Source organism: Mustelus asterias, chromosome 19 (genome assembly GCF_964213995.1).
Source record: "Mustelus asterias chromosome 19, sMusAst1.hap1.1, whole genome shotgun sequence".
Taxonomy (NCBI): domain Eukaryota; kingdom Metazoa; phylum Chordata; class Chondrichthyes; order Carcharhiniformes; family Triakidae; genus Mustelus; species Mustelus asterias.
The window spans coordinates 45,054,143-45,076,750 of NC_135819.1; the positions used below are offsets into that span (position 1 = coordinate 45,054,143).

The following is a 22,608-nucleotide window of genomic DNA, read 5'->3' on the forward strand; positions in this document are numbered from 1 at the left end:
TCCACCAATCTTGGTGTCATCAGCAAATTTACTGATCCACCCTTCAGCCCCCTCCTCTAAGTCATTAATAAAAATCACAAAGAGCAGAGGACCAAGCACTGATCCCTGCGGCACTCCGCTAGCAACCTGCCTCCAATCCGAAAATTTTCCATCCACCACCACCCTCTGTCTTCGATCAGACAGCCAGTTACCTATCCAATCGGCCAACTTTCCCTCTATCCCACACCTCCTCACTTTCATCATAAGCCGACCATGGGGGACCTTATCAAACGCCTAACTAAAATCCATGTATATGACATCAACTGCCCTACCTTCATCAACACACTTAGTTACCTCCTCAAAAAATTCTATCAAATTTGTGAGGCATGACTTGCCCTTCACGAATCCATGCTGACTATCCCGGATTAATCCGCATCTTTCTAAATGGTCGTAAATCCCATCTCTAAGGACCTTTTCCATCAATTTACCAACCACCGAAGTTATGTGCATGGAACCCTACTCCCTGGATAATATCTATTCATAAAAGCACAGACCAAGGCCAGATTTTTGCAGAGTTGGGAAGAATCCACGGATTTTAAAAAATGGTGGTGAGGGACCGATATGAGAAGTCCAGCCCCCATTTCTGACTGATCTAATTTTTGTCAGCATGACGAAGGATGTAGGGTATGAATCACACAGGAGGGAAACCAGAACTCAGCAAGGCCATTTGAATTATGTGCTGTGTTCGAACAGACCCCAATCTGGCTGTTGCAAGGGACTTGAGTGCAGTGTTTGAATTCACAATTGATGGAGTAGATGTAAACTCTCTTGAAGAATGGATAAGCTCTATTTAAATGTCATGGACTAGATTCTAGGTTATCCGGTCAGGTGCGTTTTCAACAGTGGGGTGTGGCACATAAAATATGATGGCTGGCTATCCCGCCCGCTGCCTTCACTCCCAACCTGTCCCATACCCCAAAGTGTTAAGCGGACAGGCACCAAAAGCAGCAGCCGTCCCACCATTTTGAAGGATTATTAATGGGGCTTGTTAACAAGCCTATTGACCTGAATATCACACTGCACATGCTATAGTAAAGTTAGCATGGACAGGCAGTTGGGAGTTTAACAAAACTAATTAAGAGGCAGGAAAGTAGGGGTTACGTCCATCAGGGTTTGTGCACACCAGGGGCACTCTCCTCAAGATGCTACACCCACTTTGTCACTTCCCATTTGGCCACCATAACCCAAGCCACCTACCCACTAGCCCTCTCCCTTGGCTCCCTGATTCTTCCTCCCCCCAAACCCCAAACGTACCTGGATCTATGATCCATGTAACCTTCATCTATCTCATGGCCTACTTGCAGACCTAGCAGCAACCACAACTGAATTCTGGCATTGCTGGTACAGCTAGAGTTACTGACCAATCAGATAGGCTAGTAGCTCTTTGAGGTTGGACTTGCACTAAGAGGTGGAAGTCCCACTGTGAGCTTGTTTAGGTTACACCCATTGTATTATTGTTGGGAGGCAGCCTTTTTTAAAGTGGTAAAGTTGGTCCATTGGGACTGACCTTTCTTCCGGGGTGGGGATGGGGGCATGGGGGATTGCAAGGAGTACGTCATCCCATAAAATTCTGCCCATGATCTGAAGTTTTTTTTTAGTTCCCTGCTCTTCAACCATGAAAAAATAGGCGAAGCTATCAGTGAAAATTAAAAAAACCTCTGCTGGATTGCTTTGATTGACAGACTATCTGGGGTAGGATAGAAAAAAATCATCTGATTGTGTAGTTTCAACACAATCCTTTGTTGACATTTCTCCAACGGTTGTTATTATGACATTATGAAGGCTTGGCTATGTTTCAAAAGCTACAATTATCTGAGTCCTCAGTTTTATTGACAGTTCAAGTAGCCCACTAAATGATCTGCCTTTGATGTGGGGTCCAAATCGAACTGTTTCTATGAGAGAATAACCAATTGAGGATATTTAAAATCTTTGAATGGGATGAATGGGAATGTCACGAGAGGCCACAGGTTTAGGGTGCTGGGGAGTAGGTATAGAGGAGATGTTAGGGGTAAGTTTTTCACTCAGAGGGTGGTGTGTGCGTGGAATCGGCTGCCAGTAGTGGTGGTGGAAGCGGATTCGATTGAGTCTTTTAAGAGACTTTTGGATAGGTTCATGGAGGTTAGTAAGATAGAGGGTTATAGATGAGCCTAGAAGGTAGGAAAATTGTTCGGCGCAACTTGTGGGCCAAAGGGCCTGTTTGTGCTGTAGCTTTACTATGTTCTATGTTCTATGTTTCTTGAGTTGATGTTTTTCATTATTACATGTGTAGAAGAGCTGTCTTCGATTGTAGAAGTTTACTTTTATCATCTACACATAGCTCCTGAGGTCTGTCTATAGTAGATGTTGAGCAAGTGGCTATAGAGATAACAAGAGCATATGGGGGCCATGGGGAGTGAGTGGGAGCATGAGTTGGCATGGAGATGCATGTGAATGAGGGGATGTGAGGCCTGAAGCCAAATGGCCTAACGGTTTCTAAAACAACTAGGTCAAAGTCCTAAAAAACCTGGCAAGCTTTCTCACACCCTACCTTAACACTCAGCTGCCCCGGAGCCTTCTGACCACCCCACCTTGGCACTTGGTCACCCCAGAGCCTTCTAATCACTTCACCTTGGCACTCGCTCACCCCAGCGGTCACCTAGGATCTGTTTCCAGGGTCAGCAGGCATGTCTGTGTCTATGTTGCCCTGCCTCCCCAGAGTGAAAATTGGATCTAATGGGGCCCCTTAAACCAAACTGTCTGCTGAGTCAAGAGCTTTCCTCGGTACGATGGTATGATCTGGCTCCAGTTGTCCACTTTCTTACAGCATTTTATTTAAAATTAATATATTTGTAACTGCCACAGAAGAACTTTCTGCATTGTTCAGTGCTCAGCAAGGTATTAACGGGAGACTCATTGCAATGATTATTAGAAAGATTGTTCAATTGTGGAGGATCACACAGCCAAGCTTGATCCTGAACTCATCTGACAATCCAGATGGTATAGGGCTTATTGTATTGTGAACAGAAGCAGGAAGCCTGGATAATTACTTTGTTGTTTGCTTTCAGAAAGTGTCTTGTGTCATTTGAACATTTGGAGCTGAAACTAATTTTACCTCTGAATCATCAAGACCACTTTTTAAAACAGTAAATCAATTCCTGGATTATGCTGTCCAGCAGCACGGAATAAATTAACCAATTATATCAGCAAATAAATACAATCTTTTGAAATTAATTAGATCACTGAAAATTTAAATCTAGTAATGAGAGTTCTAAAATTTAAGGATGTTTTTAACAAGCACATCATTTTTTTACTCTTAATTATCAGGATACTTCTGAGAATAGTTAATTAAATAACCAAATTTTAGGACACCAATCTGGTTTTCGTTGATAGAAATGGAACTGCATTGGGCCTAGTGTCATTGTTGCTAGACTATTAATCCAGAAACTCAGCTAATGTTCTGGGGACCCGGGTTTGAATCCCTTCACGGCGGATGGTGGAATTTGAATTCAATAAAAAAAATCTGGAATTAAGAATCTATTGATGGCCATGAATCCATTGGCCCGATTGGCCGAATGGGTCACATGACCTTCTGAGAACTTGCCCCTTAAAGGGGCATTGCACTATTAACATATTTGTACAATGAATTCCTACTACTCAAGAGCTCAAGGTCTAATGGCACTTGGCAATGAAATGCAGCAATGATATGAATACTGAGAATAGAACTAACTGCTTGGGAAAACTGGTAGCAGATTTACTCCAGGGGCAGGATTTTCCTATGGGCTCCTGAACCCCACTGTCAAGCAAAAATGAGAGTGAGAAGTCTGCAATGTGTGTGGGAAACCATCACTCAACTGTGAATTTCCCTGAACTGGCCAATTAATGGCCTGAGGGTCATCTAAAGCAGGATGCAGGACAATGGACAGGCTCTCGGCAGAGGAAGGTCAATAAGTGACTCTCTGGCTTGAAAGCAGCAGGTACGTGAAAGAGAGTGGGTGCCTCCAAATGGAGGTGTCATCTCTCCAACTTTTCCAAAGTTGAAATAAAAAAAATAGCCTTTGCAGTTGGGCCACCAACATGGAGGCCCACCACAGGGTGACCACAACTGCTGCTGAACCCTGGCACACAGGGAGGACCTCTAAGTTTGCCTCACTTGCTGGTCCCATGGTCTGCTGCTGTGAGGATGCCTCAAGGAAGTGTTGTAGGGAAATATCCCTTACCAGTGCAGAATAGAAGTTGAGTCGCAAATCAAGGTTCAAAGCGTGTCTTTATTGTACAATTACTGGGATCCCAGGGAGACCCCCGTAGCCAGCTCAGAAACAGTGGCTTGGCCACGTTGATCTCAATTAAATCACATCAGCTCTGGATCTTTATAGGGATCCAAAATTCGCGCGGGAACATTTGATTATGCCTTTTTTTACACAATGTATAAAGTGGTCTGTCAGTTTCAAAAGTCCCTAGGAAGTTTCATGGATTAGCATTTGTATGGTGTGTGTTCGTGTTAATGGGATTACTTGGTCCTGCCCCGGTGTCTAAATGCGTTTCCCATTACTATCTCTATGTGTCCTCTTATTTAAATTGGTCCTATTGTTCCGTGTCTGTGTTTCCTGCTTGTGAGATTGAGTGTTAATGTCATCCTGTCCTGTTGGGTGTCTGGGGTATTTCATTCTTAACCTTTTATCCTTATCTCTTAGTTTATCAGATTTTTATGTCTGCCTTGGCCGAATTGGTAATATTTCAGTGATAGCTTGGTTTTGATAACCCACTCTCTGTCTCGTTTCATAGGGATCTTGATCTTCCTTGGCCAGTTTAAAATGCAGCTATGCGCTGTTGCTAGGCAGATTAGGGATCTTCCGTAGTTTCTGAAATTCGTGAGTCTCTCAGCTGTGCAGGGGGAGACCCGATCGAATATCCATCCGGGGGTGCCCCTCTGCATTGTTGGCCCGTTATGAGTGGTGCCAATTAGTCCAATAAAAATATATTTGATGATACAAATATGGTTTTCTGGAAAATTTCCTCCTTCAGTCCCTCCTCTCGTCCAGGGGGTGCCATTCATGGCTGACCCCCCATGGACGACCTTCAGAGGAACTGTGATTTGTACAGCTGTTGTCCTTGCCGTTGTTCCTCCTCTTCTGGGTCGTTGTTAAGTTCTTGCATCTGGATACTGGCAGTGGGTAGCATTCTTGATGTAATATTTGCACATATCACTTTAATACAGGTTAGGCCAAGGCAGAGTGTGAACAGGATGGCTACCACTAGGATTAATCCCTTCATAATATATGCTCCCCAAACTGTGTTAAACAGCCATCCTAACCACCCATCAGTCCCTGTTAACCCCTGTTTAAAGTTATCCAATTGCTTTTGTATCCCGGACATGGCTGCTGTTATGTTTAGTGTCTTGTCGTGTACGTATGTGATGCATTTTTCCTTGATGATGGTGCATACCCCCCCTTGTCTGGCTAGCTGATAGTCCACCGCATATCTCGTTTGTTGTGTGTATAGTCTGAGTTCTGCGAGTTCTTGGTCAATTGCGCCTAATGCTTGTAGGGTGTTGTTTCCTAAAATGGTCAGTCCACATATGAAGAAGTTCCTATTACTGGCACTGATCACCCCTGCGGCGCCTCCCAGGGATAGTGTCCCCAGAAATCCATATCCTAAAGAAGACCCTAGTGTGACAGGGGCCTGCCAGTCGGAGCAAAATTCTGCGCTGATGGCCCTGGTCACTATGCGTTTCTGGACATGCCCTTCACTTGGGCATGGAACCGTGAGAGGTCTGATTGTCCCTACGGAAAAGAACCTTGGAGGCCTGTCTGTGGCCGTCATATATACATTTTTAAATAAAAACACGTACCCGTCTTTAACCCGATAACATGCATTACCCCGGGGTCGTTTGACCGCATGGCCCCATCTTGTGGAACCTTCCCTCCCCCTGGACTGTCCACTTGATTGTACCTCTTGGTGAGAATCAAATGGATATGTCCCTGAGGCTGAGCTTACGTGGGTGCTGTTGCACTTGCCACACATAAGCTGCCTGCCCGCGGTGACTGCAATGCATTTTTGTTGCTTGCAGTCACAAGTGAAGTGTCCTTCCCGGACCCGGCACTCCTGGAGAGCACAATGTGCCTCAGCGCATGAATCATTTTTAGGGACAAAGGCATGCACGCACCCCCATCCCTCTCCCTTAAAACATTGTGGGTAGTTCCCATGTGTCTCCTCCGGTTGGGGTCCCGTCCCCCTTAGAATTCCCGGCTCAGTGAGCTCTACACACCTTCCTTGTATCCCTTGCTTAAAGTACCCAATATGTTCTTTGCAGGGTGCCCCCGATGTGTCAATAGTGAATAACTCTTGTGGGAGCCACCCTGGTGTTGCGATGAATAGGGAGTTTACTGATCGCGCTGAGGGGTAACAAGCGGTCCTATTCCCATAGATCTGGATGTGTGTTTTCAGGAATAGGTTTCCTTCCATGATTGGTGGTTCTGCTCCCCTAACCCCCATATGTTGGAGTGTATTTACAATGGTCAGGGTTATTATCAGATATGTCCCTGTTCCCATATCGCTCTTTTTTTTTTTTTCAACAGTATTTTACAATTACAGTATATACAGAAAATAAACAGGCAATTAAATTAAAAGTAGTTGGTTCCGACGTCTTGATAGTAGATCTGGTCCTGGTTCCTGTGGAAGTTGAATGAGCAAAACGGTATTTTTTAGTTCATTTGTCCTCATATAGTTTCAATTGGGTCCAGTGTTTCCAGACCCCTTGTCCCCTTATATCTATACAGGCACAGGTATCTCCGCTAATAATGACCTCGTAAGGTCCGTGCCATCTTGGGGCAAATCCTGGTTTTGCAGGAAGCACTTTTGTTAATACCCGGCTCCCGGCTTTTGGGACTTCTGGTAATATTTCTGAGTCCCCCTCTGCGTCGACCTGTGCCTGATTAGAAATTACGGACCGGCGCATCCCCTTCAATTGGGTGCTAAGGTCTCGGATGTATTGTCGGATCCTATCTTTTATCGGACCCACATCTGTCCAGCCTGTAATAATGTTTTCGGGTAAGTGCATTGCTCGCCCGGTCATCAGCTCGTATGGAGTCAAGCCGGTAGTTCGATTTGTGGTCGCCCTAAGCCTCATCAGAACTGCAGGTAGGACTTCTGTCCAATTTCTACCTGAGGATTGCATTGCTTTTGCCATTGTTATTTTTAGAGTCCGATTCATCCTCTCCACCATCCCGGAACTTTGTGGGTGATAGGGGATGTGAAATTTTTGTTTTATTCCTAATAGTTGGCAAATGTTTTTCAGAACCTTTCCTGTGAAATGTGTTCCCTGGTCCGAATCAACTTGAATTGGCATCCCCCATCCATAGCAAGCTTAGTGTGAATTAAATAACACTTTGTACTGGCCTTTTTTGGCTGCAATTGGACATCCATTCATTTGTCTGTAATCTTATCAAAAGACATCGCTTTCCCCATTAAAATCACATGCCATACAGCTCCGATCTTTATATGATGTACTCTTACACTATCTCTAATTTGATCATTTGTTTGCGTGCAAGTGCCGCACCACAGTACTTCACAAAATAATTATGTCTTTATCAATATTCAATATAGTATATGAATATATCATACAAAGTTGGTTAAGGCTTTTCAGGATTTGATGTTATTCTTGTGTCTATATGGCAGTGCTATACTGTATAATAAAAATAATCAAGCGGCAGTTGTATCATACCACTTTACACATCGTACCCGTGATATCCAAACCCTTTTAATTTAAGCCGTTTCTTTTTTTAAACTGAGCTCCAGATCGAAACCCCCGCACTCTAGGAAAAGTAACAGGCGCCGAATCAAAATCAAAGCAGGTACAATACATACCAGTTATTTGATTAGGAACATTTTGGTTTCTTAACTGGCTAGGTTTTAAGCTTTGCAGTGCTTTTATATTTGGCAAACCTTGAACCTTGATGGCTCATGAAATTCCGACGGCAGTACATAATTTTAACTAGTTCAGAATACTAAACTATCTGACGTTCGCAAATCGCGATATTCTGCGATTAATACTGTATTTCACTGACTTGATACACTTTAAACTGATTCATAGACCTCAGTCTTTTGTTCCTGCTTTTCTATCTTTCCACAAAATAACTTATTTTCTTCTCTTAACTCCTCAACTAACTCTTATAATTTCTACTTCAAGACAAAGGAAAGAGCACATGCTTCCTTCCAAGGTTTAAATCCTTTCTTAACATTAAAACAAACAACAACAAAGCATCCACGCAACCACTTTGTTTAAACACACACAGACACACACATGGAAGCTTCCAAAAGTCATTCCACAGTACATCCTTTTTCATTCAAACTTATCATTTCAGACTGGGATGAGTGTAAAACATTCAAAGAGAATACTGAACATTGATTAAGACAATCGCTTTTATTCTTCTTTCTTCCAAACTGTAATTGACTCAAAGCAGAAGTAAATTCAAGAAATCCTATCACTTGAATCTTTACAGTTTTAACACTCTCCCAGCCCCCCTGAGGCTAAACCAAGGTGCAATGTACTGCACCCACTGCCTGTAGCAAACATTCCACAGGAACAAAGAGCTCCCTGCTCTCAATCTAATTACAACAACAACCACCTACATTCGACAAGCTACCAGATCTCACAAACACACTGAAATACAAAAACTAAGATCTCTCCTATCCATCTGCTGCCTTTCCCCTGGCGTAAAAGGCTTATAGGTTGCCTTTGGTTGTGCTAACGTCCCTCCTCTCGTGACTGGCGCTAGATTATAATTGTCTATGTTTTCTTTTGATGCTGGAGTGGCTGTATGTTTCTGCACTGACTCGTATGGGCGCCGAGGGTCCGTTTCCTCTGATCTCTGCGTTATCTCCGCAGTGTGGTTTCTGTATTCTAATTCCCTCACTCTCTCCTGTAATACTTTAATTTGCTCTGTCTCTTTGTGTCTCTCCTCCATAGAGGCATTTACTTCCTCAATTAGTCCAGCTAACTGGGTCACTAATATTACTCCCATTACTTTTGTTTTGTCCCGTTTAACTCCGTCTACCCACTTTCTTTGATCTTCTAAAGTTTGTGATGCGTTCCACCCATTCCGTTTCATCTTTGCAACAATCGCTTCTCTGGCTAACAGATACTTCAAAATGAGAGCTACTGCAGTTTCTCCCTTAACAACGTGGTCTGCCATTTTTCTGTCTAGCAGTCCTGCAACCCCCGTATGCTGGCTGCTACAGTAAAAGTGCCTCAACTCTCTCCCTTATCTCCTGTCACTGATACTGCCCCAGCACCGTCTGTATTGCTGTAGGTTCTCGTAGTGAGGTTCCAGTGGGTCTCTTTCCCCTGGGCTCCCCCAACTATTCCTGACACCTCACGCTTGGACTATTTTGTGTTGTCTTATTGGGATGTGTGCTGGTTGTTTAGTGGGTTTGTCCGCCCCTGTTCCCAGCCCCTCTAAGTACAACGCCTCCCGCTCGGCCACCACCCCCACTAGCAGGGTTGATCCGTTACCCCAAAACCGGGTATCCTGCTATGGGCTGTGGTGTTCCCTACAGACGAACAAGGTTATCAAACTCCGCCCGGGTCCCTAATGGATCCTCCGTCGTCGTGTCTCTTGGTCAGGATGGATCGGGTCCCCTTTTCCTCAACACTTACACACATGTATTCTGTTATCAAAGCCCCTGTTATAGTTAGTAACTGTATCGACTCTGAGGTTGTTCGTCCCTTCAGAGTCAGTGTTGTCACCCGATTTACACTGTCCGTGCCTTGCACCCTGAGTGCCTGTGCCTCTTAGCGCCCGCTTCAAAACCCAACCTTAGCGTGGGAGATTTCTCCTCTTAACGTCCAGTTTAGGGTAGGGCACCTTGAGTCAAGCACTCCCTTGTCCTATTGCCTTGGCACAGACAGTGGTTTCATTTACAATCCTGGGTTAGTTACACCAATTAGTTCTGCATGCGGTACTTATCTTTATATTAGTCTTAATTCCTGTTATCAAATAGCCCAAAACCTGTTATCTTTACCTCTGGTCCTTTACTCCTATTAAAGTTAAAAGTTACTTACCTTCTTCCACGCGGTCGTTCTGACCTGTACCTCTTTAGTGCGGACTTCTGTTTCAATTTAAAAACTTAGGCAAGATTATACAGTTCTACAAGACAACAATACTTAAAACAGACAAACCCTAACCCTTAAAGGTACCTCACTTTGAACGGAGACCTGCACTCGCCTTTGACTGCTCTGGATTTGTATCAGATTCGTTTAAATTTGATTCCGACTTTCAAACTGTGGCCATCAGTCAGAAGTCAGATATCAAATCCTGCCGTGACTACGCCATTTTGTTGTAGGGAAATATCCCTTACCAGTGCAGAATAGAAGTTGAGTCGCAAATCAAGGTTCAAAGCGTGTCTTTATTGTACAATTACTGGGATCCCAGGGAGACCCCCGTAGCCAGCTCAGAAACAGTGGCTTGGCCACGTTGATCTCAATTAAATCACATCAGCTCTGGATCTTTATAGGGATCCAAAATTCGCGCGGGAACATTTGATTATGCCTTTTTTTACACAATGTATAAAGTGGTCTGTCAGTTTCAAAAGTCCCTAGGAAGTTTCATGGATTAGCATTTGTATGGTGTGTGTTCGTGTTAATGGGATTACTTGGTCCTGCCCCGGTGTCTAAATGCGTTTCCCATTACTATCTCTATGTGTCCTCTTATTTAAATTGGTCCTATTGTTCCGTGTCTGTGTTTCCTGCTTGTGAGATTGAGTGTTAATGTCATCCTGTCCTGTTGGGTGTCTGGGGTATTTCATTCTTAACCTTTTATCCTTATCTCTTAGTTTATCAGATTTTTATGTCTGCCTTGGCCGAATTGGTAATATTTCAGTGATAGCTTGGTTTTGATAACCCACTCTCTGTCTCGTTTCATAGGGATCTTGATCTTCCTTGGCCAGTTTAAAATGCAGCTATGCGCTGTTGCTAGGCAGATTAGGGATCTTCCGTAGTTTCTGAAATTCGTGAGTCTCTCAGCTGTGCAGGGGGAGACCCGATCGAATATCCATCCGGGGGTGCCCCTCTGCATTGTTGGCCCGTTATGAGTGGTGCCAATTAGTCCAATAAAAATATATTTGATGATACAAATATGGTTTTCTGGAAAATTTCCTCCTTCAGAAGCAAAGTTGTCCCCTGCTGTGGAAACCCGGTGACTGGAAAATCCCAGTTGGCCTCCTGCCTTGAGGGGTCATTAACTAGTTCCATTGGCTACCACTGCTTGTGGACAGGTAGCTCTGCTGGCCCTCCCATCCCACCTTTGGGAAATTGATCCAGGGAGAGGGAGCCAGGAAACTGGTATATATGGTGTTTGTAGCAACTAGTCTCCATTCCTGGCTCCAGCAGCAGCTTAAAATCCTGCCACAGAACAAAGATACTTCACTTAAAAAAGAGACTTGTATTTGTATAGCAATTTTCATGACCTTGGGACATCCCAAAGTACTTGACAGCCAATGAAGTACTTTTGGAGCTGTCAATCAATAATGAAGGCTGAAACTTTACAGCACCTCACACGAATGGGATCCTCTAGTCCTGCCAATGTGAATGGAGGTTTCAATGGCCCACCAGCTTCTCTGTGGGTTCCCCTGGGTTCCAACCAAGGAGTTTATTCAATTTTCAATTGGCCAGTGTATCATGAAGACTGCCATGTTAGGTGAGCAAATGACAAGAGAGTTAGAGGCAAGTGGTCGTGTGATAAAGCTTCTACGTATATGTCCAACTAGAATTAACATTTCTTTAAGAGGTATTAAATTTAGCATCCTAAAAGTTATTGGACAAGTACATTGGAGAATTTGCATCGATTTGAAATCAATTTTTCATCATATCAATGTACAATTTTTTTTCAAGGCAGCTGAATTAAAATCATAGAATCCTACAATGCAGAAGGAGGCCATTCGGCCCATCGAGTCTGCACTGACCACAATCGCACCCAGATCCTATCCCCATAACCCCATGCATTTACCCTTCTAACCCCCCTGACACTAAGGGGCAATTTACCACGGCCAATCAACCTAACCTGCACATCTTTGGATTGTGGGAGGAAACCGGAGCACCCGGAGGAAACCCATGCAGACACGGGGAGAACGTGCAAACTCCACACAAACAGTGACCCAAGCCAGGAATCAAACCTGGGTCCCTGGCGCTGTGAGGCAGCAGTCCTAACCAATGTGCCAGAAGTGGTGTGAGATCACAGTGTGAAACAGGTAGTCCTTTAAAGTTTTTAATATTAGTAATTTGCATTCTCACATGGCAAGCCATGGTGTGTGTCTGAATACACAGACCTCTCCTTTGCTTGAGCAGAGAACAGTGCCAACAGGGCAGTGTAACTTGTATTATCTAAAGCCACTTTCAAAAGGCACCTATATCACAATATTCAGAATATAAATGTGGCATTTAGGATATCTTAAAAATATATCTTCATAGAATTTAGGTTGTGTGATTTGGTATATTGTTTGTATTCATTTTTGATTATGCCCTTAGTGTTTCATCTAAAGCGCCCAGTAACTCCGATTGATCAAAGTGTACAGTCAGCCCCAACCACCCTTACTGATCTCTGTCGGTTGATTCAAAGAAGGATTGCTGCAAAATCAGAAGTTGCATCTGTTTCTATAGCAACTCAACAGGCACTGGTAGGTGGATCAGTTTTTAAAAGGATACCTTAATAGTCAACACCAGTCAATGCTTTGGGCTGATGGCTTTCATCACAACCCTGTTAAAGGATTTGTGCGTGGAATGTTAACTCTCTGACCTCCTGCAGCTGCTAATTTTCTGTTTTATGTTTCTGTTTCAGATTTCCAGCGTTTGCAGTATTTTGCATTTTATTCATACTTTTTTTACTGTTTGATGTTAAAAGTTGGATTTCTTTTTTGGGTGTCCTCACTACAGCGCTCTCCACTTCCGACCAAACGTAGTAGCTCAGTTGATGGCCAGTGGCAGCCCATCGATTGCTACCAGCTGGGCATTTGTGCCTATTACAGGTGCTGGTAGACTGTTGGACTGTGAGAGCCATCACAGCTGAGCCTGATGTTGTCATCGTTTAACATTAATTTCTCGTGAGATTGCTGGGTAGTAATGAAGTGAGGAAATCCTAGCTGTCTCCTATGCTAATACTGTGGCAACTCTGAAACCAGTCATATAGTTCCTATTATTGTGCATGACTCAGATTTGCATTTGCATTTTGAACCAACAGTCAAAACATTGGACCTTTTTGGTTTTATCTTTCAGCATACATATCATATGCATTTATCAATATAATTTTTGGGAGAGGAATACATTTTACTATAACATAAACAAGTATCTCTTTAGAAGTGATTATACAGTACTATTTTTGGAAAGATACTCTGCTTCTGAACAGATTAATTTCCAGCTGGTATTGTTATTCTTAGGGGGGAATGATTGTCGCAGATGTAAAGCTGCTTTGGGAGAAGTTTGTGCACTCTGCTCAAGACATTACTCTGACAAACATGGAAAACAAGGAACTCAACCGACGAATTATTACACACATCATCACAGTGTGTGAACAACTATTCCTTCATTATCTTCAGATGGTGGACGTAGTGAGACAGCGCTCTGTATTCACTGATGAGGCTAATCTTAGTAGGCTAAAGGCTCAGCTTGCTCTTGACTGCACCAAGTAGTAAGTTTGTCAATATAAAGCATGGTGTTGCTGTTTTAATTTACCTTTTTGTATTCATTCCTGATGTTTAATTTTATTACATAAAATCAGTCCATAGAAAATAATTTGAAAACACAGAATGCACTAAATGTTATGAATAGTTGATTCATAATAAATTTTGGAAATTGCAAAACATTTTATTCTCCTGCAGTTAAAGTATATAATTGCAAGTAATTATTTGCATTCAGTTTTCTACTAGTCAAAACAAATAAGTGAGTTAATACAGATTCTAGGTGAAGGAGGTCATTTGGCTCATCTCAATTAATCCATCATTATTCCATCTAATTGTTTCTGAAATGATTCCAGGGTTATTAGCTTGATGATCTCTCTGAATGCTGAATATTTTTTTTTATGAAGAACTTCCTGATATCAGTGCTAAATTACCGTTCACCGGTCTGAACCTATGCCCCCTTTAGCTCGAATTTACATTTAATTATTTGGGATTCACCTTTTACATTTCTTTAATTATGTTGTATACTTTTATAAAGTTGTATCTCAGATGTTTTCTCACCATGAGGAGAAGCCAAAATTTCTCCAGCCTTTCCTCATAACCTCATTTGTTGTCACGAGGGATGAGCTTTTGTAACTGTTCCCAATGCCAGTCTTCAAACACTCAATTGTCTCCCTTGGTTCTTGGTGATTAATATGTGTTTAATGAAATTAATTTAATTCAGACTTGTTTGAAGATAATATTTATTAGCTACTTATTATTAATATAAATCATCTTCCCATTTATGCTTTTATCTTTTCGCAAGTAACGGAACCACTTGAAAGGTAAATACGTGCAAGGTTTTTATGTTACTTCATTGTGTTACAAAGGAACTAACTTTCCTGAAGGTGCCTAGCTTGCATAAAAATGTGTACACTTAATTCCTTTCCCCTCAATTTTTCTTTATTCCTATCTGCATGACAACTGTTGGTTACTGTCTAGCCTTGACACTACTCACTGAAGATGCTAGAACACACAGCTCAAGTTAAAACTTTCCATGATGAGTGGTAGCTTAAAATATACCTGTTGTTGATGGATAATAGAGGATAGGGGTGAACTAATAGGAAAGGTTTAAAAAGTGAAGAAAGAATATTCCTGTAATTCACAAAATGCACAGTTTACTTTGATATGTAAGAAAGGTTTTTTTCTTCACTCTTAGGACATGGGTGATGATTGCATTTATTGCTTAATTTTATTTGTTCTCCTTCAACCAGTTCTTATGGGAATAGTGTTTCTTTATTCTGTACAGCTAAGCCATTTTAGAGAGCTTTAAGTGTCAATCTAATAGGGAATGAAATCACTTGTAGGTCAGACCAGGTAGGGGCAACAAACTTCATTTCCTGAACGACAATAATGAACCAACTGGGCTTTTGCACCCATCTAACAACTTTGAATACTTTTGCCAGTGCTAGTTCCATTCATACCATGTGTATTGAATTTGTTGTCATAATTTATTATGATGGGATTTAAATTTATTTTGATGGGATTTATAATTATACTTTTGGATTGCTATTCTGGTAACAACTGCTGCACTACTGTCCCTATTGGTAAATCTTTGCAACATTCTGAATACCTTAAAGTTATCTATATGAAGTATGTAATCTGTAGTCAAGTTTTAAATCAACTTGTTACGCAAAATAATATTGTGGACTGAATAACTCCCAGGAGTGAAGGAATTCCAGTAATATTCTCAGGAATTGCAAGTTATTTATGCCATTTCCCCACAAGTTGTTGTAAGTAAGTAAAGCGTCGCTATAATCCCAGATGACCATGGGCTGTGACTGGTGGTGATTTCACCTGCGGATCACCACACCTCAGGTGAGAGGCAAGGCTGAGAAGGCAGAGCCTTCATGAATAACCTCAGCCGGTACGGGAATAGAACCCGTGCTGTTGGCATCACAAACCAGCCGTCCAACCAACCGAGCTAAACCAACCCCTATTATACTGACTTAAATATGGGCATAGAGTGCTAGGACCAGAGGAATGGAAAAAGCGTGAAGTGCAGAATGATTTTACTGTAGTAAAAGGAATAAGTTAAATATTGGAGTTTAGTTCTGTTTTCAAAGGCATCAACAGTATTTTTCTGATGATTTTTTTCAAGTTTGAATATACCAGCTATAAAGCGTGGGATTTCTCGCGAAATCAAGGCTTTACGTAAACCAGCAGCTTTTGATGATGAAGCTTCTGAAAGTGAATATTTACAAAGATATAAACATGTGGGTATCAAATCAATGTCTCCTGAAGCCCGGTTTTCTTTAAAGTATCTCTTCAACCTCAGCCGACCCAGGAAAACACCAAAACCAGAAGAACAAACAGTAGAAGCAGATCTTCAAGAGGTTAGTTATATATTACAATGTGAACTGTAAACTTTTGTTTCACAAAATGTGGTTGAATTAACTATTTTCTTCCCACATTTATGCAATATTTCTTTACAGATGAATGAAAAAATGCCAGATCTGGACAAAACACAGATTTATAATGTGTTGCCTCGTAAGATTGAATCAGCTGTAGATCATAAAGTAAAAGAAAGTAAGTGTTCAACAATGGCCCAAATTTTGCTGTGGTCATAATGTCAAAATGCATTCACTGAATCAGACAGCAACTTCAGGCACGTGCACAGCATAGTGTGGAAATCCAGAAGTTGCTGACAATGACTCTACTCTTCTCCAGAGGGTACACTGCTGAGATTCCCCAAGGCTGCAAGTCCTATTCAATTATGATTTGACAAAAAATTGCACTCAGTCAGTCTCAATATAAAAAGTTACAGCTTTGTTGAATGAGGTGTAACTGAATATTGAATTGTGTGCTAACTCAGAACTTTGCTAAACATTATGCTGGTTTTGAAAAGTTGATTTGTGTATTGTCATATTACAGCATACTGATGAATAATTCCATATTTAAAAACATTAATGTTTAAATACATTTTAGCATATATCTTAACCCGAGGGTTCCCAAACTTGGTTCCGTAGGCACCTCTCAGCAGTTCCACGCCAGGGTAGGCTGATCTATACAATTTAAGTTTTGTGCTGTTTCCAATTGTTTCTCGCTTCTCCAGAATCCAGCTTCTGATTGGACGAGTTGGAAACAACATAAAACAAATTTTGAAATCAGGGTGAGTGAGACAGCAGAGACAGAGTGAGAGCACAGTCTGCGAGAGGGAGTGGGGAAGAGGGCTTATGGCCAGTGCTGCCTGCAAGAGGGAATGGGGGTGCTGGGGAGTTGAGCTTCAGAGAGAGTTAAGAACATAAGACCATCACAAATAGGAACAGGGCTAGGCCATTCAGCCCTTCAAGCCTGTAACCTTAAAACCTGCCCCAACCCTGACCACCGGAGCCTCCCTAACTAACCGTGGCTCTTTTAAGTAAACTTACCTTGTCTTCAAGGATGCATAGCTATGGAGGTGCCCTCTCCTTCACCTTGTAGCTGGCAGTTCTGGGAAACAGGTCACCATCCTCAATTGGACAGTGTCAGGCCACCGCTGGTAAAATGCTGCCTGCCCCCCTGGGTTCAGCTGCCTGCTGGCATGGTGCTGACTCCCACTTTTGGTCCTGGTGGTGAGACTTCTCAATTGCTGAGAAAGTGTTTAACATTTAACATTGTCTCCTCCTTTTACAGTTGTTGCTGTGCGACCTGCTAATCTTCTGAAAGAACACAAAGAACAACAGTTGCAAACTAAAGATTTGCAGCCAGATCACCAGACACCTCAAAAGGTAATATTAACGATGCAAAACTGTATAAAGTCATATCCACAGCCCTTCTTAGTTTTGGTCTCATCTCTGGAGACAGTGACATGTTAGAGGGGTTTAAAACTGGAAGACAATGGGTTTGATTTTCTTTGTTGAGCAATTCGATGAAGAGCTTTCACTATTTTTGTTGCTGGGCCTTGGAAGTTGTGATCTGGTAGTAGAAATATGTCACATTCTTGTCTTACAGCGAGATGCTCATCACTTTTGTTAATTTGAGCATGCACAGTAAAAAATATAAGTGAATTGGAGCTATTAAAATTTGAATATCATTGAATCATAGAATCCCTACAATGCAGAAGGAGGCCATTCGGCCCATCAAGATTGCACCAACAACAATCCCACCCAGGCCCTATCCCCATAACCCTACATATTTACCCTGCTAATTCCCTTGATACTGAGGGGCAATTTAACATGGCCAACCAATCTAACCCACGCATCTTTGGAGTGTGTGAAGAAACCGGAGCACCCAGCGGAAACCCATGCAGACATGGGGAGAATGTGCAAACTCCACACAGACAGTCACCCGAGACCCTGGTGCTGTGAGGCAGCAGTGCTAACCACTGTGCTGATTAACTACATACACTCTATTTTCATTTCAGAATTTTCAATCCGATTTAAACCCCAGTGCGGGAGAATCTTTTGCAGAGGCAGAAAAAAAATTGTGCCAACGCAAAGATGCCAAAATCACCTTGCAGAGTTTGTACAAAGACACACAAGCTGAAAGAAATGGTCAAAAACATTTGTCAATTGCTGATGATCTCCAGAGGTAAGCACCACTTTATTGACTGAATTAGACTGTGGCAGAGTAATATCAAAACCTTTCTGGTTTCTCAGTTACAAAATGTTCCGAAGAAGTATAATTTGCATAGATGAATCACGTATTTGTAATTTGGCGTTAAGATATTGAGAGCATTTTTTTGCTGAAGTTTATCCACTAAATCCACTGGGTGGCACAACGGCCAGGGACCTGGGTTCGATTCTGGCCTTGGCTCACTGTCTGTGTGGAGTTTGCATGTTCTTCCCCGTGTCTGCATGGGTTTCCTCCGGGTTTCCTCCCACAGTCTAAAGATGTGCATGATGGGTGAATTGGCGATGCTAAATGGTCTCTTAGTGTCTCAAGATGTGTAGGTTGGGGGATTAGCAGGGTAAATGCGTGGGGTTACGGGGATAGTGCCCCTGGTAGGATGCTCTATTGGGAGAGTCGGTGCAGACTCGATGGGCCGAATGGTCTCCTTCTGCACCGAAGGTATTCTATTTTAATAAGACTCGAATATACATAGTGGTCTCTGCCATTGTCTGGGGAGGATATCAGGAAAAAGCTAATTGGGTCTCCCGTAAAACTGTTCAAGACTGACTGCCCTGATACTCATGTGTCATCTCTTGCATGTCGAATGGTCACTGAATTGAGATACTTGAAGGGTTTCTGGTACTGAAGAAATTCTCTGCTGCTTTTGTGGAGGAGAAGTACAACTTGCTGAACAAACATATCAGAATGTTATCCTTTATACATACAAAAATAAAGAATTAGGTGTGGAATTGACTCTGGCAGGAAGCCAGCAAAATACATCAGTTGTCTGTTTTCCCCTCTATCAAATCTCACCCCCAGGCTCTTTTCTCCTTCCTTCTCTAAGGAAGGCCCCCTTCTCCAGGGCCCCACACCTTTTGCATGGTCCTTCCATCTCGCCCTCGTTCCTGGGCCTCTCTTCCCCACTCCTTTCTCCCTGCCTCATTCCCCCATGGGCCTCAGCTGTGATTAACTTAATTTAAATCCCACTGACCCTGAGCAAGGTAATGATGGCTGGTTGCTGGCAAGCAAAGATCAGAGGATGCCTAGGTGTTACAAGCCAGCAATTGGAAAAGTTGGGTGGGATCCAGGTCAGCGGGATGTATGGATTCAACATGGAATCTTGTCTGGAACAGCACAGGCCCAAAATCTCTCCTTTGAATTGAAAGCAGTAATCTCCTGCTCTTGTTGGCCCCACTAAGATTGGTTTAAAACTGAACTTTTACAGTCTCTACTTCTTTCCTAACAGACAGTAAGTACACTGCTCAGTTGGTCACTGAAATCACATCAGGACCCATCAGGATGTATGTCATAGGACTCTGATTGACAATATTAATAAGGCCTGAGTAAGAGAGCTGTTGAATAAAAAAGTTCATTTAAACCTGCTACAGAGTGGGACTGGAGTGGTAGATAGAAAACATCTGGAGGTAATCTAGACTCGAAACGTTGGCTCTATTCTCTCTCCACAGATGTTGCCAGACCTACCGAGATTTTCCAGCGTTTTCTGTTTTTTTTTCAGATTCCAGCATCCGCTGTATTTTGCTTTCATCAATTTTTACATCTGTTTCAGATAGTTTCATTCTTAAGTAATATTCAGTTATGTTATATTTGATAAAGTTTGCTCTTTTTTTTACTATCTGTGAATCTATCAAACTGTTTAATGAATAATTCTGTGAAGTACAATGTTTTGTTTATTCTGCCTGTCATGTTCTGTCATGGCATCCCAGCCATTGAATAAACCCACAGGTGAATCATTAGGATTTAAAAATTTAATAACTTCTCTTGCCAAGATATCATTTACAGCCAATAATATCATTGTGGCCTCAGATATTGGGCAAAAACTGAGATGTATCATCAAGATGCTTACTTTGGAGTTTGTAGGGGCCAAGTTCTCATTGTCTAACGTAATGTTGGGTTGACCCAAAAACCAGAGATATCAACACTATTGTGAATCAATCGGTAAAACTAAACACTTGGGGGACGAGCTATAGTAACTAATGAGACACTGTGGGCTGAATTCTCCCAACCTGTGGGCATGGTGGCAGGTGGGCACAATGAATCTCAATGGAGCCAAAAAGTCAGAAATGTATTGGTGTAAAATCATGTTGCAATTTTCCCAATAGTGGGTCGGTCTTCTGTAGGCAGGTGGCATGAATACCATTCACGTTCATTTGCATCCCATAAATGCTCACTAAAACAGCTGCCTACCACCATCCCATAAGGATTTCCAATCTTGCGTCATGCCAGTGGGAAATTATAAAACCCGATTGATAAAGAGTGGCATGTACAAGTCGGTCTTCAGTTGGCAAGACTATGAGGTGAGTGCAACAACGCTTTCTGCCATAGTGCTGCATTATTCCTGATGCACTGTACACCACTCGGGAACCAGACCGGTTCCTGCCTACATCTCCATACCGAGCTGGTCTTCATGGACAAAGCCGTGCAGCTGGAGCCATGGACCCTCTTCAATTCAGTACTGCACATTGGGTTGGGGAGTACTGGGGTCTCCATCCCCCCTGATGGTGCTCCACACCAGTGTCTATCTGGATAACATTGTGCTGTGGAGCTCATGCAGCCACTTCAACAAAGGTCTGAGGTTCAACTGGGGGGTGGAGTGTGAGGTGAGGAGAGGCATTGGAGGAGGTGGTGCTGAAAAGGCAAGGGAGGGAAGCAATATCCTCCAAGTCCAAAGGAACCAAACAAGATTCAGGTTTCTTCGTTCACCGGTTTTTATTGGAGCAGTTTCAGGGAAGCTGTCCCCATACAAGATGCATATAAGCTTTTCCATCAACTACAATATAGCATTCTTCACTATTATTCAGATAATAGTTAATTTGCATTTACCAATCACAAATAAAATGATTTGATACTTTAATGTAGTTATCCAATCAATTCATTCACATATACAATGATTATGCCATCATGTTTACATGATGGCTATGACCTTCAGCATTGAGTTATATTAGACAAAGCTGCATCTTGTATCTGTGTCAGAAAACCCCCACCCTGTTCAGTTCCCACATGGTCTTGCAGTTGCATCTTGCATTTTTATAGTGCAATTTTACTTATCTGTTGTTATTAACCCTTACTTTCCCCTTTTGGTCCTTGACAAAGCTAAAGCTACAGTTGAGTTCCTCTCCCCTAACCTCTGCTTCCCTCTGAACAGCAGGCACTATAAACCAACTTAAGTTCCATACTCGATGCACAACTTGCTCAGTGAAAGCTGGAGCTTATTAACCACAGTGTGATCAATGATGTTATTGCATTCTAATTGGGCTAAATGAGACAAGGTTAATTCTTAATTGGTTTAAGGGATGTGAGATCAATCTGTCATTGGTCCAGGTGGGCGTGATCAGTTTCTGATTGTTTCTCGGGTGATTAAAGTTTGTTTGTTACTTTATTTTTAAAACAAAGAAAAGTGGTGAAGTTCCTATAACCTAAGAACTAATACAGAAGTTTACAAAGTGCTAATATAAAATATATACTTTAATTTAAAAGAATTATAGAGTTACAAAAGCTAATTCCAGAACTTAAATCTAAACATGCAAAATCAAAGATGATTACATAATGTGAAATAGAGTGACTTCCCTTAAACATCCCAAGTTAAACGACACTAATTTAATGCACAAGGCTAAATGTTTAAATACTTGTTTTTCTTTGCATAAAAGGACTTTGAATTTGGAGAATGGAGCTGAAAATTTTAATTGCGAGGGAGATGAATAGTTCCTCACCAGTAATTGTTCATCTTTGACATCTTGCATCACTGTTTTAATTCCATATGTCTTTCTCTCTCGTCAGTTTTGAGGATTGGTGCTAAGGTGATGAGCTTGTGTTCCAGAATTCAGTATAAAATCATATTGGGCTAACATACTTTGATTGTGTGTGAACTAAAACTAATTAAACATCAAGTTGGAATTTGACCATTTGCTATGTTTTTAATTTCATTCGTTGATTTCTATGTTGATTAAATATTATTTCAACTTATGAACCATGTATAAAAAAGGTTCCAGTTTTCACTCCTCCGCCCCTTGTCTCATTATTATTCTCGATCAGTTTCTTTGTTTTCACTAGCCCTTGAGCGGGGTGATCTGCATACACAAAAAATTCACTTTTTTCTATTTCAGCATTCTCTTCCCATAATTTGTGTTAAGACCATAAGACATAGGAACAGGAGTAGCCCCTTGAGCCTGCTCTGCCATTCATGTAGGATCATGGCTGATCCCACATTCCTCACATCCACTTCCCTGCCCTTTTCCTGTAACCCTTGATTCCCTTACTGATCAAAAATTATCAAAGACTTATCGATCCCAGCCTTAAATATATACAGGGACTCTTTCCCCCACAGCTCTCTGTGGC

The 22,608-nt window shown here is 42.0% G+C and overlaps 1 protein-coding gene across 1 annotated transcript in view; it reads left to right on the forward strand.

Moving 5' to 3' along the window:
• Positions 1-12,848: 12,848 nt before the first annotated feature.
• LOC144507485 (coiled-coil domain-containing protein 87-like) overlaps positions 12,849-22,608 on the forward strand; it is a 38,443-nt gene continuing 28,683 nt past the window's right edge. Inside the window, exons 1-5 of the mRNA XM_078234611.1 lie at positions 12,849-13,694; positions 15,824-16,058; positions 16,158-16,251; positions 17,338-17,432; positions 18,068-18,234. Of these exons, the coding sequence (XP_078090737.1) occupies positions 13,450-13,694; positions 15,824-16,058; positions 16,158-16,251; positions 17,338-17,432; positions 18,068-18,234 (836 nt within the window). The 5' untranslated portion in view covers positions 12,849-13,449. The remainder of the gene's footprint in view (positions 13,695-15,823; positions 16,059-16,157; positions 16,252-17,337; positions 17,433-18,067; positions 18,235-22,608) is intronic.